The sequence below is a fragment of the Juglans regia genome, chromosome 12 (assembly GCF_001411555.2).
Source record: "Juglans regia cultivar Chandler chromosome 12, Walnut 2.0, whole genome shotgun sequence".
In the NCBI taxonomy this organism is placed as follows: Eukaryota; Viridiplantae; Streptophyta; class Magnoliopsida; order Fagales; family Juglandaceae; genus Juglans; species Juglans regia.
This window is the reverse complement of record NC_049912.1, coordinates 2,225,637-2,245,891: the sequence shown is the minus strand read 5'-3', so window position 1 is coordinate 2,245,891 and position 20,255 is coordinate 2,225,637. Positions and strand designations below refer to the sequence as shown.

At 37.6% G+C, this 20,255-nt stretch overlaps 1 protein-coding gene across 4 annotated transcripts; it reads right to left on the bottom strand.

The window, feature by feature from the left end:
• Nucleotides 1-1,460: 1,460 nt before the first annotated feature.
• On the bottom strand, nucleotides 1,461-7,598 carry LOC108997580 (G-box-binding factor 1). 4 transcript variants are annotated; one of them, XM_018973927.2, is made up of 12 exons: nucleotides 7,205-7,598; nucleotides 4,874-5,015; nucleotides 4,710-4,757; nucleotides 4,482-4,571; nucleotides 4,106-4,195; nucleotides 3,781-3,944; nucleotides 3,573-3,630; nucleotides 3,356-3,404; nucleotides 3,079-3,287; nucleotides 2,588-2,665; nucleotides 2,072-2,197; nucleotides 1,461-1,877 (listed from the first exon to the last, which is right to left on the bottom strand). In XM_018973927.2, exons 2-12 carry the CDS (start codon nucleotides 4,931-4,933, stop codon nucleotides 1,776-1,778), a joined length of 1,074 nt encoding a protein of 357 aa, XP_018829472.1. In that variant the 5' UTR covers nucleotides 4,934-5,015; nucleotides 7,205-7,598; the 3' UTR covers nucleotides 1,461-1,775. The 4 variants fall into 4 exon arrangements, with proteins under 4 accessions (XP_018829472.1, XP_018829474.1, XP_018829473.1 ...); XM_018973929.2 differs by having other exon boundaries at nucleotides 4,956-5,015; nucleotides 7,205-7,594; XM_018973928.2 differs by lacking the exon at nucleotides 4,710-4,757.
• Nucleotides 7,599-20,255: the final 12,657 nt, after the last annotated feature.

The window sequence follows — 20,255 nt, the reverse complement described above, 5'->3', positions numbered from 1 at the left end:
AGATCTATATGAAGCTTCCCTCTGGTATGACTACTTCTTCTCCTCATGATATTTGTAAGCTAAGGCGTTCTCTGTATGAGCTCAAGCAGCTCCCCGAGCTTGGTTTGAGAAGTTTTGCAGTACACTTCTTACCTTCAGTTTTACACAAAGTCAGTATGATTCTTCTCTCTTCTTCCACAAGTCTGCATTGGGTATAGTCCTTCTCTTGGTTTATGTGGATGATATTATCATTACTAGCACTGACTGTGGTTTGATTACTAACCTTCAGCAACTGTTGCATGCGACTTTCCATATGAAAGATCTTGGCCAGCTCACATACTTCTTAGGACTGGAAGTCCATCATCGGGCAAATGGTATTTTTTTAAACCAGCATAAGTATATTCAAGATCTTATTACCTTGGCTAGTTTGGAGGACACTTCTTCTGTTGATACTCCTATGGAGGTAAATGTCAAATACAGGAAAGATAAATGGGACCTTTTGGATGATCCTACTCTCTGTCGGCGCCTGGTTAGGAGTCTCATCCTACTTTATCACTACTTGCCATGATATCTCCTATGCCGTTCATCAGGTTAGTCAATTTATGTCCTCTCCTCGACATCTCCATCTTGCTGCAGTTCGACGCATCATCCGCTATGTTCGAGGTTCTCCTACTCGTGGGTTATTCTTTCCTACAGGCTCATCTCTTCAACTTGTTGCCTATAGTGATGCTGATTGAGCTGGGTGTCCGGATACAAGTCAATCTACTACGGGTTGGTGTATGTTTTTAGGTAATGCCTTAATTTCTTGGAGATGTAAGAAACAAGATCATGTTTCTAAATCCTCTATCGAGGCTGAGTATCGTGACATGTCTACTGCTTGTTTTGAGATGGTATGGCTATGTGGTCTTCTTGAGGAGCTTGAGTTTCCTCATACTACTTCTACCCCCTCTTCATGCTGATAACACTAGTGCTATTCAGATTGCCACCAATCCCCATTTTCATGAACGCACTAAACACATTGAGGTTGATTGTCATTCTATCCGAGATACCCTTGGAGAGTCGGGTGATCTATTCCTTACATTTCTTCTGATCTCCAAGTGGCTGATATCTTCACCAAAGCAATGACTCGACAACGGCATCAATTTTTGGTTGGAAAATTGTTGCTGGTTAACTTACCAGCATCAATTTGAGAGGGGATGTTAACGTATACAACTCAAAAATTTATATAATTTAGGACTTCTCTATTAATATTAGTTGTATAGATATATTACCATGTATATAGGCTAAATATGAGGGATCAGTTAGAGGCGCCCCCCCCTCCCCAGCGTGTATAGCATTTGACCTGCTTTCCTTGTATAGACGTTATGCAGTAAATGAACAGAGCAAAGGTCAAAGAGCAAATTTTTCCAAAAGCTTTCTCGGTATTTTCATGAGTTCATAGTATTTTGACACATGAGCCGAGCTAACCCAGCGAGAAAATGTTGCCTTAACAGAGAAAATGTGGTATTGACGACAATAAGCATACAAACATAGATAAATGTTGGTGCCGTAGTAGTATTGTGTAGCACTCTCTTATATGCAATATTTTTCCCCTAATCGTCCAATACAATACAGATGGATTTATCAACGTAACCACTCGGTTAAGATTCATAAAAGTTATAGTTACAAGAGGTTAAGGCTATAGATTAGTAACAAAAATAGATGTTCTATGCTCGATGAGTGCAAATGTCATTACTTCCGGGAGTCGAATTAATTTATGTTTCTCAGACTAGAGTCTTCTTGTCTTTGCAGGGTTTCTAACTGTTGCCATCACCACCATGAGACTGAAGAACTGATGTGGGGATGTTCTGTTCGAGTTTAGCGATTGCATCTGGTCCACATATACTTGTCAATTCTTCCTGTTATACAAGCAAAAAAAAGGGCAAAACTTTCCCATCAAACTGGTGGAATCCTTGGGAGAGAATTGATTGGAATGCTTTTGACATTTTGGGTAATCAATTAACAATCAGAAGGAAAATCTTATCCGCAGTGATCACCAAAGAAAAAAACAACAGAAAGAGTTATACTAAAAGACAAGGGTTTAAAATTAAACCATGATGGAACCATTTTCGGATTTAAGCTTTTCACACTCCTTGGAAATCCTCTGCATCTCATCTCTGAGAGTGCGATTCTCATTGTTCAAGTTTTCCACCCTTGCCTGTAGTTCTTCGCACTCTACCTGGTTGGAACAAGAAATGCAAGATTGATTTAAAAATATGCACAAGATAATTAATGGTCCCTACCAGACTTCAAGCACAGCTGCACATATAAGGACTACCCAGCAATCAATGAAAATCCAACCTATTTCTTTCTTTGATTATAATAACATCAAGGGCAGTAAGATTCAATCAAAGAAATGATGTTCCCTCAGCTTCACATCATTCTTCAACATCATAAAGAGAGGAGAAACACAAAGTTACTTGATGAAAGATATCAAAACACTTTTGTCATAACTTAAGATGGTTAAAAAATTGAAGGCACAAATCAGGGGGTTTGAGAACATGGCCGAGCAGTGGGACCTAAGTGAAACAGACAAAAAGTTGCTCCCAATAAACAAGTACATCTTTACCTGTTTGCGTAATCTTGACCTCCGAGCTGACTCCCTATTAGATTGCTTCCTCTTCTGTCTTTTAAGTTCACGTTCATCCTGTCAAAATCAAGAGCTAAAACTCAGTACGAAGGAATTAATAGAAAGCTTAATTGTTAAAATATATAGGTAAATGGTAAACTATGGTAATAAACCAAATCTTGTTACGGAACTAGTTCAAAGGCAAGTCAATCGCAATGAGTTCAAAACTAACAGCCTCCCCATGAGAAGTGTATCAAGTGATAAACTAAAGATAACACTGGCATACAAAAACAGAAAATAACATATTCGGAACTGCAACAGTGTCATAGCTGCGAGAGCACGTGTGCACAAGTGCAGCCATGTTTGTGGGCAAAGACTCAAAAGCAGCAATTCAACAAGAATTTGTATTCTAAGGTAATTTTTACATCAAAAAGTGGAATGGAAAATGGGCATAAAAATAAGAAAAATGAAGAGCCCTTCAAGGCTTATACCTGTCTCCACTGCTCAGGCATTACGCCTTCAAGTGTTGATGAGGTGCCAGATGGATTTGGTCTCACTTTTGCAGCTCCGGCCCCACCAGGGGATGCATTCCATAAGTCCATTCCAATATTCAAGTTAGTTGCAGGCATAGAGGCCACAGGCTTCCCCGGAACTGAACCTTGGACAATGCCCCCAACAGTGGTATTTTGTGCATTGGCTCCTAAGGACAAAATTTTCACAGCTAAAGGAACAGGCAGGATGCATTAAGGTTGAAGATGAAAAACATACCATCTGCCAGCATCTGATGAAAGCTTCCCTTCTTACTTGCAGCAAAATCCTACAGAATTGCACGTGTTTATTAGAAGAAAAAGAATACACTATATCCACAGGCCTGATTAATACGGATGTATAAAACTCCATAAATATCTGAATAATGACAGAGGCATGCCAAACCAACCTACATGGATAAGAAAAAGGCACACCCATTGGTTTTAAAATATTGTACCTGTTGGTCATTATTCTCATCGCTTCCATCTGATGAACCCTCAGTACAACTTTCAGCACTGTTAACCAGAAAAGAGGGGGGGGGGAGCAAATTCTGATCAGCATATACTAGTTATAGCACAAATTTTGATGGAAACTCAATGCTAAGGAAAAAGTTCTTCGAAAACAAGTCAGAAGAAGATACAAAGTTACACTTTAGGTTGCTGCACCTTTGTGAAGCACCATCATTTCCTGAACCTGAAGCTGCCTTTGCACTCTCTCCAGCCTTGCTAGAATTTCCAGAAGTTACTTTGGATTTTTTAGCTGAAGCTCTGTCCTTCCCATCAGGGCCCTTCCCTTCCAACTCTGCATTCGTCTGTACATAGTTTGGGGTCTACACAAGAAATGGTAAAAAAAAATTAAGATGACCAATTTAAATACTTCTTAGTATGCGTGCGTGCATCACACACGTGGGCACATGAGTTATTTGTTAAAAAAAGAAAAAAGAATATAGAAACCTAATTTAGAATGAAAGTGAAAGAACACTAGGATTACCATGGTCATATTAGGATGAGCATAAACTCCCCCTGGAGGATATAGAGCTGGGTATGGAATTGGGGTTCCATAGGGTGGGATCAGAGGGTGCTGAAATGCGGACACAAAAGCAAAATAAGAATCTCCAATCCAGTAGAATGTACACCTCTAAGGTTACGTTTGGTTTCGCAGTTCAGATGAGATGAGATGTTGAAAGTTGAATAAAATATTGTTAGAATATAATTTTTTAATAATATTTATAGTTTGAAATTTGAAAAAATTGAATTATTTATTATATTTTGTGTGGGATTTTGGAAAAGTTGTGATGATGAGATGAGATGAGAGGTTTTGTGTATCCAAACCGAGCCTAAATGATCCGAAAAAGGGAGATATTCACCTGGCCTCCCCACATATAGGGATGGGGTGTTGGGGAAGCAACAGTTGAGGCAAAAAACGGAGGTGGAGTGGCTCCAGGACCATAATAAGCCTAAACAAAAATCTCATTTATAAGATACTAACACTGATCATCCATACTTCAAAGTAATCTTGATAAACAATGAAAAAAACTCATGTAACAAAGCTGCAAAAATCAATCGAAAATATTAAACATATTTTCATCATGAACCTGCATTGAGCTCGACCAATCAGGATAAGAATGTGTTGTTGGTATTTCCTACAAATACATTTAATGCTTTAACATACACACGCAAACACAGAGAGAGAGAGAGAGAGAGAGAGAGAGAGAGAGAGAGAGAGAATGGTGGAGGAAATAGGAGGAGGACAGGGGACCTGAGTTGAAGAAGCTGGTTTGGAAGGCTTAGTGGGTGTGCCCTCTTCCCCTGTCCCCATCGAGGTTGTTTCAGAAAGTCACCTTAAAGTGCTGCAGTTTATGACCGGATCGCTTGTATCCTAAGTGATATCTATGAAGCACCTGAAAAGCACCATATGATAGCCATATATGTGAGTGGAAGAATTTTCAGAAGATGATAAATATACTTGACATTGATACTTTTTATAAGTAAACAAAAGCAATTTCTCTAGATTCCCATGAACATGAGTTGTAGTAAAAGTACTTATTAATGACGTTATCTCACATCCACAATAAACAAGAGATTGAAGGTATTCTGTTCTAGTGGAAAAGTGGTGATTGCATCTCAAATAAGTTGTAACAGAGCAAGCGTTCAGTAAGCACACAACAAGTTCCAGTTTAATAAATTGGCTACGTATCTTTTCCTTTTTCTGTTATAATGCACGTCTTCTCTCTATTTTTTGTTTCCCACCCCCCACCCCCCCTTTCTTTCCTTCTGATAAGAATTTAAATGGAAAATAAATACCTCTTTTATTTCAAAGCTAAAAACGATCAGAGTTTCTACATACGTCACTTTTGATATAACACATACATCATTACATCTGATGGCATTTTACATTTATCAAAATGTTATATGACTGGAAGTTTGATTCATGGAAGATGGCTATTAAAAGAACCTAAAGAACTTCAAAATGGTTTAACCTTCAAATAATTGAAACACAAAAGCCTTAAATTCCAGCTAGCCACGGTTACCTAAATTAATCCCATATCCTCTTTCAAGTCATAGACTGTCATCTGTATATTCGCCAACAGACTCACTGCTTATTGCCGTTAAGCATTAACATCTAAGTGCCTTTAACTTGTACTTTATCTCTTATTCAGTTCTGCAGTCATTTCAGACCACAAAACAGAGTGTTGCCATAAATGATTACAACATATGTTTATATCCGACGTAAATGCCTAGGCTTGATATACTGGAAGCTTGGTTCATGTTCAAGGCTCTGACTCCTTACCAACACCATAAGAGCATGTGGATTGGATGAATTTAGTAAAGGCTAATCATACAATAGCTCCCCTGCCATGACAGTCTCAAGTGAGGACCAGAATGTTCGTCAGATGGTCCCCATTTCCTTAGTAATTTATACATGCATAATTCCCTAAATTCACCATTTCAACTTGCAAAAGGTCAAAGATGATTTCCTCAATAAACTCCCCTGTTTGGTACTCAGAATGCATTGGATTATTTATCCTTGTTTTGACTATTCTCGGGGAACCCCTAGACTGCCATATCTGGAAGTCGTGTCAGAGACATCACTTTACCCACAAACTTCATTCTCCAAGGGAGTCCTACATATATATATATATATATATATATATATTTTTTTGGGGAGTCTTGATAGGCACCCCGAATGGCGCAATACCAGTCATATGGACCATGGTATTCCTGTCCTTGGGGCAATTTGCATTATGTGACACTCTTAGGGGCCCATGCATAGAACTAGTTAACATCTAGTTATTATGAGCATAGATTACAGGTACTAGTCTGGTAATGTACTCAGCAATGACACCACACACTATATGACGTCCTTGATTCAGCTCATCCTGAGATTGAAATGAACCAAAAACACTTTTACATAAGCAAAATGACAAAATGAACGAAGGTCATTCCAAACTATTCTCCCATCTTTTACCATGTTGTATAAGGAAATTAATTCGTCCCATAATTACATGCGCTTGTAAGTGCTTCTCTTCCATAAACATGCAAGCTTCCGAAAACTGAATGAGATATTATCAATTTGAAGTAACCCCCCTGTACTAAAACCAACTAATCCAAAACGCAACTACATATCGGGTTACTTTTCCTCCTATAGGCTCCTCCAAACAATATGTATTCACTCCCTCTTTTTCGATCACCTAGCCTTAAGATTGACAGTATAAATCTAGAAATCTATGCACGTCTTTGCGTTTTTTTTTTCTCAATTATACCTTATAAAGTTTATTCACAGACACAACCTAAGCACAGTAACTAATTCCAAAAATAGAATCATAGAATTGTGGAAACTTCGCCCGTTACTATTTCAAGTTGTTGCCAAACTCAATATTCAAATAAAACCAGATTAGAGGAGCATAAATTGGCATCATTAGGAACAGAAAAAATGGGGATCCGCAGTTGAAACCAATGGTAAGAAATTGGAGATCCAGAGCTTAATTCAGAGAAATTAAATCAAATTAAAAAAAAAAAAAGGAAAGGAGGAAAAATAGGTAGAAATATTGGTAGGCAGCAATACGTCGGCAAAGAGAGAGAGAGAGACCTGAGTTAATAGCGGCCGGAGAAGGGTGAGGTGGATTTCCAACCGGGATATACACAGACACAGTCCCCTTCTTTACTGTAAATACTTTCCTTTTTTGAAACACAAAATCTTCGAGAGAACAACGGCTGAGAAGTTTCGGGGCAGAGAACCAGTACTTGAGTACGAACGCACGGCCTAGAAAGGCTCCCCCCTTTTGGTTTTCAGGATGATGTCGACTGTCTGTCTCTGTGCTACGACTGAAGCAGCTGCTGTTTGAGTTGGTGCGGCAGTGGATGATTGTGTACGCTGTTGTCGTTGATTATTAGGACTCCTATTGGAGTTCGAAGAATCGAATCGAGGGTTTGGGGAGGGCGACACGTGGGTGAGTGAGAGAGAGAGGATAGCAGGAGCCCACGTTTATTAGTGATCGTGACGATGCAGCAACCCACGATGACTCATCCCCTTTACTCTGCATTGGATAATCTTAAATATATTTTTCCTGATTTTAAGCTCTGTCGGAAATTCCATGCCGTATCGTCCTCTTCTATCTCTCCTTTTATTTCGGATTCTGTTCCGAGTAATTCACAGAATATAGTTCAAAGTTACATTATTGCCATTAATGCAATACACTTCCTATATATTACATATTTAAACAGTATAGTGATTTGTGGTTAAGATAAGTTTTTTAATGATTATATATTTGGAAAGATTTTTATAAAATTTATAAATTTTTTTACAAATATATGAGGGAGATCCGTTCACAAAGTATATTAATGAATAGAGCGGTGTTACTCTGCTGCTAAGAGTCTACTGCGCAACCTTACCTCTAGTTTAAATTTTTTTTTTATTTTTTTTCAATTTTAAAATATTTTTTAAAAATATAAAAAAATATCAATACACTAATAATCACTTCCTTAACTATTAAGTAAATAAAAAAATTAAAAAAAAATTAAAATACATGAAGTGTCAAAATGAGGAGCTAAATAGAGTGGGCAAATTAACATTTTTCTAATGAATATGGTGGATATTACTAAATAAATTTGTACCTTATCATTACTTTACCACAGAACTTGGTTCGGAATAGGGTGGTTCAACAAATTGGATCGGACAATTCATGATAATTTTGAATCGGTTATTTTAATGTTAATAAAAAAATATATAAAAAATATATATAATGTAATTCAAGCATTTAATATTATGTATAAAAGAGTATAAAATATAAATTCATTGACAAGTTTTAATAAAAATATGATATGAATCGGTTTTAATAAATTTGTAAGTTATGTATTTAACCACCTCAATTTTCGATATTTTGTCTCATATACGAAAAAGACAAAGACCATTAAGTTAATATAAGCATATGACAAATGTAGTATTTTATCCATGACCTTAATTTTAATACAAAACACTCATTATCTCTTAATCTTTTTGTTTAAGTTAAAAATAATGAGAAAGTTAATATACCTTCAGGAAAAATTATACCCATCATCATTTTTTACATCATCCTCTCATTATTTCATAATTTAGTATTAAATGATAGGTTTACAAGTAAAATATAATAAATAGTTTCTAATTATCTAATAACTAATAACACATCATGAGATTATGAATGGATGATAAAAATAGATGATGAATATCATTACTCTTATATTCAGTTCTATCATATTTTTGTATAAGAAATTAAAACAAAAACTCACTTGTTATATAACATAAAAATAAATACAGTCTTGAATTTGTTGGAATCGGTTCATTGAATGATTAAAAAAGTTTGCCCCATTTGAATTTAGAGTTGATTTCAACTCATTTTATCTCATCTAATTATTACAATTTTTTTAAATTTTTAAATAAAATATAATAAATAATTCAACTTTTTAAAATATTAAAATAATAATAATATTAAAAAATAATATTTTAATAATATTATATTTAATTTTTAATTTTCATCTTAATTCATCTCATTTCAACTCACTGTCTAAACCTCACCTAAAATCGATTTGATTTCCGATTAATTCAATTTAAATCAACTTGAATCGAACCCTTTTTTCGAGTCTCGCTTTACAACGAAATAAAAATAGAATGAAGGTAAATATATAATATTGTTTCTCTTTGTGCAATTCTATATACATAACATTTCTCTTTCTCTTTTTCTTATACAATTCAAATAAAGAAGCATTCTTAAGTGCGACCCAATCTGATTACACTTATTTTTAATATGAGCTTTTATCTTTTCATTTAAGAATTAAGACGTGAGATTTACTTTTTCTTTTCTTTTTTGACCAAACGTAAGATTTACTTACCAAGCAATAAAAAAGGGAAGAAGATAAGAATCGTAAAAAGATAAAGTGATTTTGACTTTTGAGGATAAAGGTGCTTTAATTTAATTTGTTAAAGATAGAATTCTTCCAAATCACTTAACAATATATTCAATCATGATTTTCCACCGAACTATGACTGAAATGAAGATATGACTAAACTTCGATTAACACATTATTAGTTTTACTTATTAAATAATTCTATTAAATCATTTTAAGATGGTGTGAATAAAATGATAAACATAAGGATTAAGATAATGCAAAACATTAATATTTATTAAATATTTTTTTTATATTAAAATTTTCCATAACATGTCCATCAAGGGAATCCAAAATGGAGCTAATAAGCACAATGATGGATGCTACTTTGAAAGAGTTCTTCAACATCATTCGATTATTTGCAGCTCGATGGAACTTTTTTTTTTCTTTTTTCTGAGCAAGACAATATTTATATTAATTAGGTATACAAGTTTAAATTGTGCAAGCCTGACCTTTGTAAAATGGTAGATTTTACTGAAAAATAATTTTTTTTTATTTTACACTTTTTATAATAGAATTTATTGTTTTATGAAGAAACTGTGCGAAACTTATATACTTAAGCATATACAAATCATAATGAATAATGATAGAGTTACTATCTTATTACTACCCATCTATTACTCATTTATATTTTATTTTTTTTTAATTTTTTATTTTACTTAATGATTAAAAAAGTGAGTATTAATAAAGTTATATATATATTTTATTTATTTTTAATGATTAAGAATGTTAAAAAAAATATTTAAAAAAAATAAAAATAAAAATAAAAAATACTTGAAATGCACTTAGGTATAGATGGCAGCGATATTACTCCCAATCATAATTACCTTGTAACAATGGAGGAGGGATAAGTTAGAGGGAAACTCCAATGCCTTGAACCATAAATTCATTAGAACTTTTCCTAAAATAATTTGTCACTTTCAATCAAGTCAACTCAGGTGTTTTATTTTAAATGATTTTTTATTTATTTAAATGGTTAATATATTAAATTATGTAAAAGATATTATATCAATTAATTCAATGAAAAGGAGGGCACAATATTTGTTGTGAGAGATATCCCGATGCAGGAACAACACAAGTCAAGACTTCGCTCAACCCTTATCTAATGTTCGATCAAACATGGATCAACAAAAGAGTTCACTTGATGTCTTGCTCAAGGCTCAGTCGAGTGAGAATAGCTTAATCAATCTTATTCTTTTTTTAGATAGAGTTTTCAACTTGAATTGTAATGAGTATTTGAAATAATTAAGACTTTATGGACAAGATGATTGTTATTAGGAGTTTAACTTTTAAATAGATTAGGCTTTACCTAAAATTTGATTCGGATTAATTTTAGAGTTATATCTTACTTTAAGTTCTTAATTGTAAGTGTTAACTTCGTATTTCGTACGCCTTTGAGACATGGTCTAGCAACTCAGGTATTCAGAGTTGGACCAGCGAAAACGAACAAGAAAAAAATTGGGAGAGGGCGGTCTTGGGGCCGAAGAGTCTCTGATGCTAAAGTCAGTAAAGTATTTTGAAAGTTTGTAAATAATGAAAGAATTTAGAGCTTTTCTCGTACCTAGGGTTCGCTATTTATACACGGGTGTCTGGGATCGTTCCAGCCCCCATGGTCCTTACTACTGTTCCCTTTTGTCAAGATCCTTTAATGCGGGATGCCTTTATGACAACGTCATTAATGTGGCATGTTGCACGGATAGTGGTGCCACTAATGCAGAGTGTTGCTCGGGTAGTGATGTCATTAATGTGGCATGATTCCCCAATTTGCCTTACTCTACTGGTGTCTTTGATGGTCCGTCGATGTCACCTTGTTAGAGGATCGAGGGTCCCCTTGCTTCCCGCTCATTCATGTAGGTAGGTACTCAAGGGCTGAACGTTGTTCGAGGGATATCCAGGACGGCCAATCCCATCCCCCTGCAATTTGCTCCCAGATGAAGTCCGACCCAGAAGGGTACGAGTCAAAGCTGGTCCTCGTCTACAACCAATTCAAAACCTCCCAGCAGCTCTTCCAACAACAAGTTGTGCTTAACTTCACCTCCATCACCAAAATCGCCACCGACCCCACCATAGACAAAGACCTCGATGATAAGGCCATGCTCTTGGCCCACATCAAACCGTTTTATCCTCAACACCTTGCCGATTTCCCCAAGCAACTCTCCCATTTCCTAGCCTCCTCTGTCACAAGGCACCAACAGCTCTCTCAACCCTAGACCATCCCCCTTATAAGTCACCAATGATAAACCTATAGTTTCCTCCACGCAGTATCCTACATTCAAATCCCGAAACCCCTCAACAGCTATATTGTTGATGTTCGTTGTTGCAGTCACCATTAGAGGTTCCTTCACCTCCGGCATAGGTGTCATCGTTCCATCAATGAGAGCATTGCTTGTAGGTGCTCCACCCCCAACAACCCTTTTTGTGTCACTTTGTCAGACCCTTCTACAACCTCAGGAGGCATAGAACAAGTAGGGGAGCATTACCTTCTATTACCCCATTTTCATATTCTGAAACAAGGACAGACCTCCATCTTCACATACTCTATCTTCCAAAGTACTCAAACCCCCATCCTTTGACGACCATATCTGTGATGGCATCGAAGTGCCCTTTGCCGGCGCACTCGAGGCCTTAAAACCCGTAGCATCTACCCCCTACCCCCCTCATCCTCTTTCAACCCACCACCCAAACCCTTGACCAAGTCCAACCCTTTATTCACATTAATCATAAGATCTCTTACATACTCCATAACTCCCTTCAATTGAGTTTTAACAGCCCACAAGACCCCCTCTACTTCTCCCACACTCAAACACTAGACCGAGGAAGCCATTCGACCTTACACCACATGGTGTTTACCCTTCACTTCTCCCAATTTCCCCTGAAAGCCTTTGTCTCCTCCAAGAGTCTTACCCCCTTCCCTTTCACTGTGAAGCTATTCTTGACCAGATTGCCCGCCAGTGATCTCGACACCAAGGCGTATGAGGCACCTTTGACCGAGGAAGGCCTTCCTACTGTCTTTCCATCAAAGAAATCTCATCTGTTTGCATGCTTCAGAACAACGGCTTTGAACCCAGTGACTTTTCGAATGGAATTCAAAAAAACTTTCCATCTGATGCCCTTTGCACCTTCAGGAATCACCAACAAACCTTTCCTCCTCCCATTCCAGAATTTTGAAAGTTGCAGAAAACTGCCTCTTGCGTTAATATGGAGTTGAATGATGAGAACTCCATTACCCATCCTTAACAACCTGAAGAATCCATCATGACATATGAGTTTTAAACAATCCTCTATCCGCTTACCAACCCATGAAGTTGTTGTCCCACATAGGCACATGAACTTAATTGTCCTTTTACTACATTCAAAAATGTGAACTCTATGTCTTCCATCTTTTGTAAAAACGAAAGTTTTTTATTCCACCTTCAACCACCTCTCGCCTTCCATCTGAAGCGACTCAGTGTCCGCATCATCATCCCCATGTGCCAAATCATAGCATCATTCATCCCCCAAAGCATCAAGCTTCTTCTCACTTCGTCATCTTAGGCCTCATCTCCTAAAAACATGCAGATCTAATGAAGATTTGCACTGGCGATGATTTCCAGAATAAAAACCAATCGCCAAAGGTAGGACTATTGCTAGAGTGTCCTCCAAGGAGTTGCTTGAACCCGATAGTAGAGTCTATGGTGGTGGAAACCATAGCTATATACCCAACAGCTGTCCCTGCAGTGGGAGGTAACTTTCTTGGGCGGGAGTGGAATTGTAAATTCCATCCCATAGTACTCCTAAAATATATTGGGGTAACCTGAATTGTCGTGTGAACAACCTAGTGAAATCTACAACCAACGTTATAAATAGCCTCTTTACAAAGGACAGCTTGAGGCACTTGAGGACTCAAGTCATCTTCATTGCTCGAAGCATCACTATCATCTTCGTCTTGAATCTTCTCATAATAAAGGAGAAATGACAGAGCAGCAATCATGATCCTAAGTAATTCAAATGCAAATTGTGATTTTCAAATGTTCAAAGATTATAAATTACCCATGCTTACCAACAAAAAACCATTACTTATATACCTTGATGAAGAATGAAAACATGCAGTTCAAATTGCATTTGCAGTTCTATCATCGAACCAAACTCTTCTTTGGTGAAGCTCACATAGGGTGATAAGCGATCTCTTGGCTTTTGCCTCATACTCTTGCTATCAAAATATTTACAAAATATAAAAATCAATTATAACTCCGACAAAGCTTTGCTCATTGATTAGGCAAAAAAATTACTAATACAAACCTAAAGCAGTGAAAACAAGATATTTTGAAGCAGACGATTCTTAACCTCGTTCTTATGCTTCTGATTCATTCGCTTGATGCTATGAACAACATGAGAGAATGCCAATTTTCTTAAAGCCCAATCGCCCATAGTCTGTAGCTCCATGAACAAAGCTAGGATGTCCCCAATATCAACCATCTAAAGTAAAACAACGAAATATGCCAAATTCAATATGAAAAAGTTTCGTATAAAACAAAAATCACGTCAATTTTTTATTTTTTCTTTGTGAGATTTGGTGATATTACCTTCCTATTAGCAAGGAAAATGAGCGATTGAACGATATGACACCTCAAACCCAAGGGCAGCGGGCACGTGGAGGAGGCTAGGAAATGGGAGAGTTGCTTGGGAAAATCGGCAAGGTGTTGAGGATAAAAAGGTGTGACGTGGGCCAAGAGCATGGCCCTATCACCAAGGTCTTTGGCTACGGCGGGGTCAGTGGCGGTGCAGGTGATGGAGGTGAAGTTGAGTGCAAGTTGTTGCTAGAAGAGCTCCAAGGAGGATTTGAATTGGCTGTAGACAAGGACCAGCTCTGACTCGTACCATTTTGGGTTAGACTTCATCTTCGATTGAAGCGTTGGGAGGCTAAGCCTATCGGAACTACGTCCCGAGGCTGAGAGCGGCTCAGGAGAAACACGGGCCGCTGAGAAGCCATGGGGCGTTCGTTTTACAATTGGGAAAAGTTTACAGGCTTCGGTTTTTTGGGGAGTTTAAAGTGAAGAAAGAAAAGCCCTAGAAAGGAGACTCAAACCCTACAACTTCTAAAAAAAAAAGTTAGATAAAATGAAAATACAAGATGGATCTTATTGATAAAATTATAAATTTTAAACATAGATTAATAAAATTAAGACTCGAGAAGTAAAACAATAACAATATAAAATCCAAAAATTATTTCTACCCTTTATAGTTAACCCAAAGTCTGATTTGGCGGAAGCCGCGATGCCGAGATGTTGGCCACTCAAGCTATACACCCCTCGCACATTGTAATAATGAGCTTATGCTCACATGCTCAAATGGTGTACAATTATTTCGCAGCGGAAAAATAAAAAAGTAGTCATCAAAACTAATTAATACTACCAAAAATATTAAACACATCATGACCTTAATATGCATAAGCCACTTGTCCCCAAAATATAAGCAAAAGACTAATTACAGTCATCCAGTCTTACAATAAAAATTCAAACACAACAACTTAACAAAGTGGGGAAAAGTCTCAATCCTTAATCCTCTAGCGGTGCCAGATCTCCATGCTCATAACCACCACTGAACTCATCCCCTACATCAAAATCTATGATTCCAAGGAGTGGGATCGTAGTGGTACTACCACAGATAAATTTCGTAGAATCTCAGTAAGTGGGACTAAGACTAACACTAAAAAATGCATTGCAATGGAAATGAAAAATATGCAAACAATTAACACAAGAAAGGAACCAGTTGAGAAGCAACCATTGAACCCAAGACATTTATACCCCCTGAGTCTCAATTGGGTTCACTTGGCCAAACATTTAAACCCTTTGTATCCAAACAGGTTCACAAGACCGGATATTTTTATAACCCTTAGACATTTATACCTTTTGAATCTCCATTGCATACATTGGACCTTTATAACCTAGAGACATTTATACCTTCTGAATCTCTGTTGCATATACATGAGAATTTCATAAATATAGATATTCGCGCACCCCACATAAAATCTATTTATTCCAAAACCCAACAATATTACATAATTCCAATTTTCAAGCATAAATTCATAGTGCGATAATAAGAATTCCTACAAACATTTATAAACAACTAACATGCCAAAAACAAATATTCAACAGATAATTACATGATGGAGAGCAATGCAACATCAAATATATTGTGACAAACAGTATATGTGGGGAGATTTCTGACAAGCATTCACAAGCTGTATTTTAGCGCAAGAGTGGGAATTCCAAACTCACGTTCACAAGCTAGAAACAAGCACGAAGGTCCCCCTTGCGACCGGAAAACAGTGTGAGCGAGGGTAAAACCCCCACGTCACAAGATAATAATAGCATTTATTAACCAAGGGATATACAACATTATTTATTGAATAGAAAAATACAATTTGACAATCAATAAAGGTTCTACACAAAATCACAACATCATTGGTTCTCAACCACAAGGCATAACACTGCAAAACAATCCCAACACTTCGCGAGACTCTCAACCACATCACAACTACACAAATATCCCATCACTTCACACGGTTCTCGGTCACATCACAACTACACAAATATCCTATCACTTCACACAGCACACGGCCACATCACAACTACACAAATGTCCTATCACTTCACACCACACACAACCACATAATAACTACACAATTTACAGTTCACAACAACAACACACAGTTCACAATTTACAACAATAGTACACAGTTTACAATTCTCAGTTCACAATTCTCAATTCCCATCTACAGTTATTTCAAGATTTGTCCGAGAGCCACTTACCTCCATGCTGCGGTTGACCGGATTTGACTGTCTAGAGATGATCTAGGTGCTCAAAATTGAGGGCCTGAGAGTGAAGGAGCCAGGCAGGGGAGGTGCACTGGTGGTTCACAGCTGAGAAGAGAGGGAAAATGTGCGGTTTGCTCTGTTTTGGGTGTAGAGACAGAGGTGTTTCGTGACTTACAAGGGAGGTCACGGGGAGGCGTTGGGTGGTGCTAGGGTAGTTTCAGATTGGTGGAGGATGACCGTGTGTGTGCGTTGCGGGGACGGAGATAGAGAATGGGAGGGACAGAGAGTGACGGACACAGGGGGAAGGGAGGGAAAGTGAGAGACGGCAGAGGGAGGAGCAGCTGGCCGGCGAGAGGTTTAACAGCGTGAGGAAGGCGGCAGACGGTTGTTGGAACGGCGACGGAAATAGATGGAGAGGGGAGGAGAGAAAGAGAGTGCGAGAGAGAGGGAAAACCACAGAGAGAGAGAGACCGAGGGGCCTACCAGCCTGATCTAAGGGGTGGCGGTGACGCCAAGACAGAGGAAGATGAGAGTAGAGAGAGCGAGAGAGAGCGCGAGGGAGGGATGATGCTAGGGACCAAAAGGGGTAAAAATTAATCGGAAAATGGGTTCGGTCCAGACCGGTTCTTTTAGTTTTAAAACCGGCTAGTACCGATTCAATTTCGATTTTATACTTTTAAGAATCGAATCAGATCAGTTCAATATATTATATATTTTAAATTAATTTTTTTAATATTATATATATAATAATATAAATTATAATTCTATATAAAATAATATTATTATAATTTATAACATAAAATTTTAATCTTAAACATGAAAATTTATTTGAACATATGCTTTAAACATAAAATATATATATTAATAACAATTTATGGCCTGATAAATTTTCAACATATTCATTTTGATAAATACATAATACATTAGTAATACGAATATTAATATATTAATTACATTTCACTTTAATTAATTAGTAGAATACTAATGTATATTAGTATATTAATTAAATTGTATACCCTAATACTAATACTATTAAAATCGGACCGAACCAGACCGGAATCGGTAAAACCAGAGGTACCGGCTTAGGAGGGTAACCGGTGAGTAATCAGTTTTCGAAAATACAAAATCAATGCATACCGGTTAGGTCCTAAATTTTGTTCAAAACCAGAACAGATCGGACATGTTACACCCCTAGTTATGGTCTGTGTTGGTGGGTGTTTGATAAATGTAATAAACTGTTAAAGGCTCTTCGAGGGGCCTCACCTCCAGTACTCAGTCAATTGTGGAAATATTTATAATCTCATTAATCAGATGAATTACATATTTATAGACGAAGGAAATAGACTTAGTCAATGAAATAACTGCCCTAACTGGCGACTACACTAATGGACCCACAACACTAACCACAATATAACAAACGGAAATAGTTGAGCCCATAGAATACACCACTAAGCCCATTACTTAACTACCTACTACAACTAACAAACTTAAGCAAGTAAATACAAATATCAAATGACCACAAAGCCCATAACACGACCCAGACCATGTAAGCCTCAGACAGGCATCCGCATAACTAGGGTTTGAGATGGGGCTCATAACAATTTCCCCTTCTTCAGAAGACCTTGCCCCAAGGTCTATGTATCACCACCACCGGGCTTTTCAATGTCCTCCTACGTCGCATCATCCATAGTCATTCCCTTCCACTGTATAAGCCACTCTACTCTTGCTCTGCTTCCTTTTTTGACCATTCTTCTCTGCAGAATTTTTTCGGGCTCAGGAACTAAGGTTCCCTCGGTGGTAACATAAGGAAGTTTTGTGAGGGGCTGAATGTGTGTTCCTAGCTTCGTTTTTAGGCAAGAAACATGGAAAGTGGGTAGATTTGTTACGTGTTTGGGTAGATCTAACATGTACGCCACCTTCCCCACTTTTTGTAACACCGTGTAAGGCCCATAGTATCGTGGACTGAGCTTGAGGTTTCGCTACATGACGAAGAAAATTTGGCGGTAAGGTCGGAGTCGTAGATAGACCTTATCTCCGATTTTGAATTCCCTGTCGGTTCATCTTCTATCTTCAAAAAAAAATTCATCTTGGCTTGCATATCTTGTAAATTTTCTTTTACTAATTTGTTGATGAGTTCCCTGCTCTTGAGCTCTTCATCCACTGCTTGTACTTTGGTGCTTCTTGGTTCATATGGGAGCATCCGAGGAGGGGGTTGTCCATACACAACCTCGTATGGTGAGATTTTTGTCGATGTGTGCTTTGAAGTGTTGTATGCGTATTCAGCAAAGGGCAACCACCTTGCCCAGTTGTGGGGACTGTCACTGGAGAAGAACCTCATGTAGCATTCTAACCCTTTATTCATAATCTCGGTTTGCCATCTATTTATGGATGGTAAGCCAAGTTGAGAACGAGTTCTCTCCCACTGATTCGAACAAGCCTTCCAAAACTGGCTTGTGAACATTGAGTCCTTGTCACTCAAAATAGACTAAGGCAAACTATGTAATTTAAAAATGTTATCAAGAAATATTTTTGCTACTGAAATAGCTATATATGGGTGCGAGATGGACAGAAAGTGAGCACATTTGCTCAATCTATCAACCACAACCATGATGATTGTCTTCCCTCCTGAGGGTGGCAGTCCCTCGATGAAGTCCGTACTGATATCTTCCCAGTTCCTTGTAGGGATTGGGAGTGGTTGGAGCAGGCTCGAGGGTTGTATGGCCTCAACCTTGTTTCTTTGGTAAATGTCACACTCTCGAACATAATCCCTGACATCCTTTCTCATACCAGGCTAGAAAAACTCATTTTTATTCTTGAATATGGTTTATTCACCCCTCTGTGACCCTCTAATTGATTGTTGTGAAATTGTTATAGGATATGCTACTGAAAAGACACCAAACTTCCAAGTTGTAGTTTGCCCTTGTAAAAGAGCAAACTATTGCAGATTTTGTAATGGGTAAGGTCCAAGGTTCCCTAATAGTAGTTGCTAATGAGCTCCTGCAACTAGGAATCTTGGGGATAAGTCTTCTGTAACTCCTTAATCAATTTGGTCTGTATAAGGCTTAGGGCTTGTATCTGGATATTGAAGGTTGGGTTCTGTTTGGTTATCGGTTGGTTTGAAGATTGGGTTCTATTTGGTTGGTTGTTTGGGTTATTTGTTCTGGTTGGGTGGAGTAAGAGATACGGGATAGGGCATCAGCCACTGTATTTGTTTTACCACTTTTGTACTCCACATTGAAATCATACCCTAATAACTTGGATACCCATTTTTGCTGGGAAGGGGTTCCTACCTTCTGTTCCAGCAAATATTTTAGAGCCTGTTGGTTAGTACGAACAACAAAGTGCTGGCCAACCAAATAATGCCTCGACTTCCTAATGGCCATCACTATGGCCAATAATTCATTCTCATAAGTAGATAGGGACAACCTTTTACCTTTTAACCCCCTGGCTTAGATAAGCAATAGGCTGCCCTTCCTGCGTCAGTAATGCTCCCAATCTTTCACCTGAAGCATCACATTCTACCACAAAATTCTTTTTTAAGTCAGGTAACCTTAAAACTGGTGGACTCACCATGGATTTTTTTAAGTTTTTCAAACGATGCCTTAGCCTTTTCAGTCCAACTGAAAGAGTTTTTCGAGAGTAATGTAGTTAATGGAGGACTGTAATAGAACCATAGTTTTGCACAAACTTCCTATAGTACCCTATAAGTCCCAAAAAACCTCGTAAAGCCTTGAAATTTTGAGGTAAGGGCTGACTCTGCATTGTTGCAATTTTCTGTGGATTAGCTTGTACTCCTTCTCAAGATATGATATGTCCCAGATATTCTACCTCTTTACTACCAAACACACACTTATACCACTTTGCAAAAAACTTATGTGTTTTAAGGGTTTCCAATATTGCATGTAAGTGTTGTAAGTGCTCACT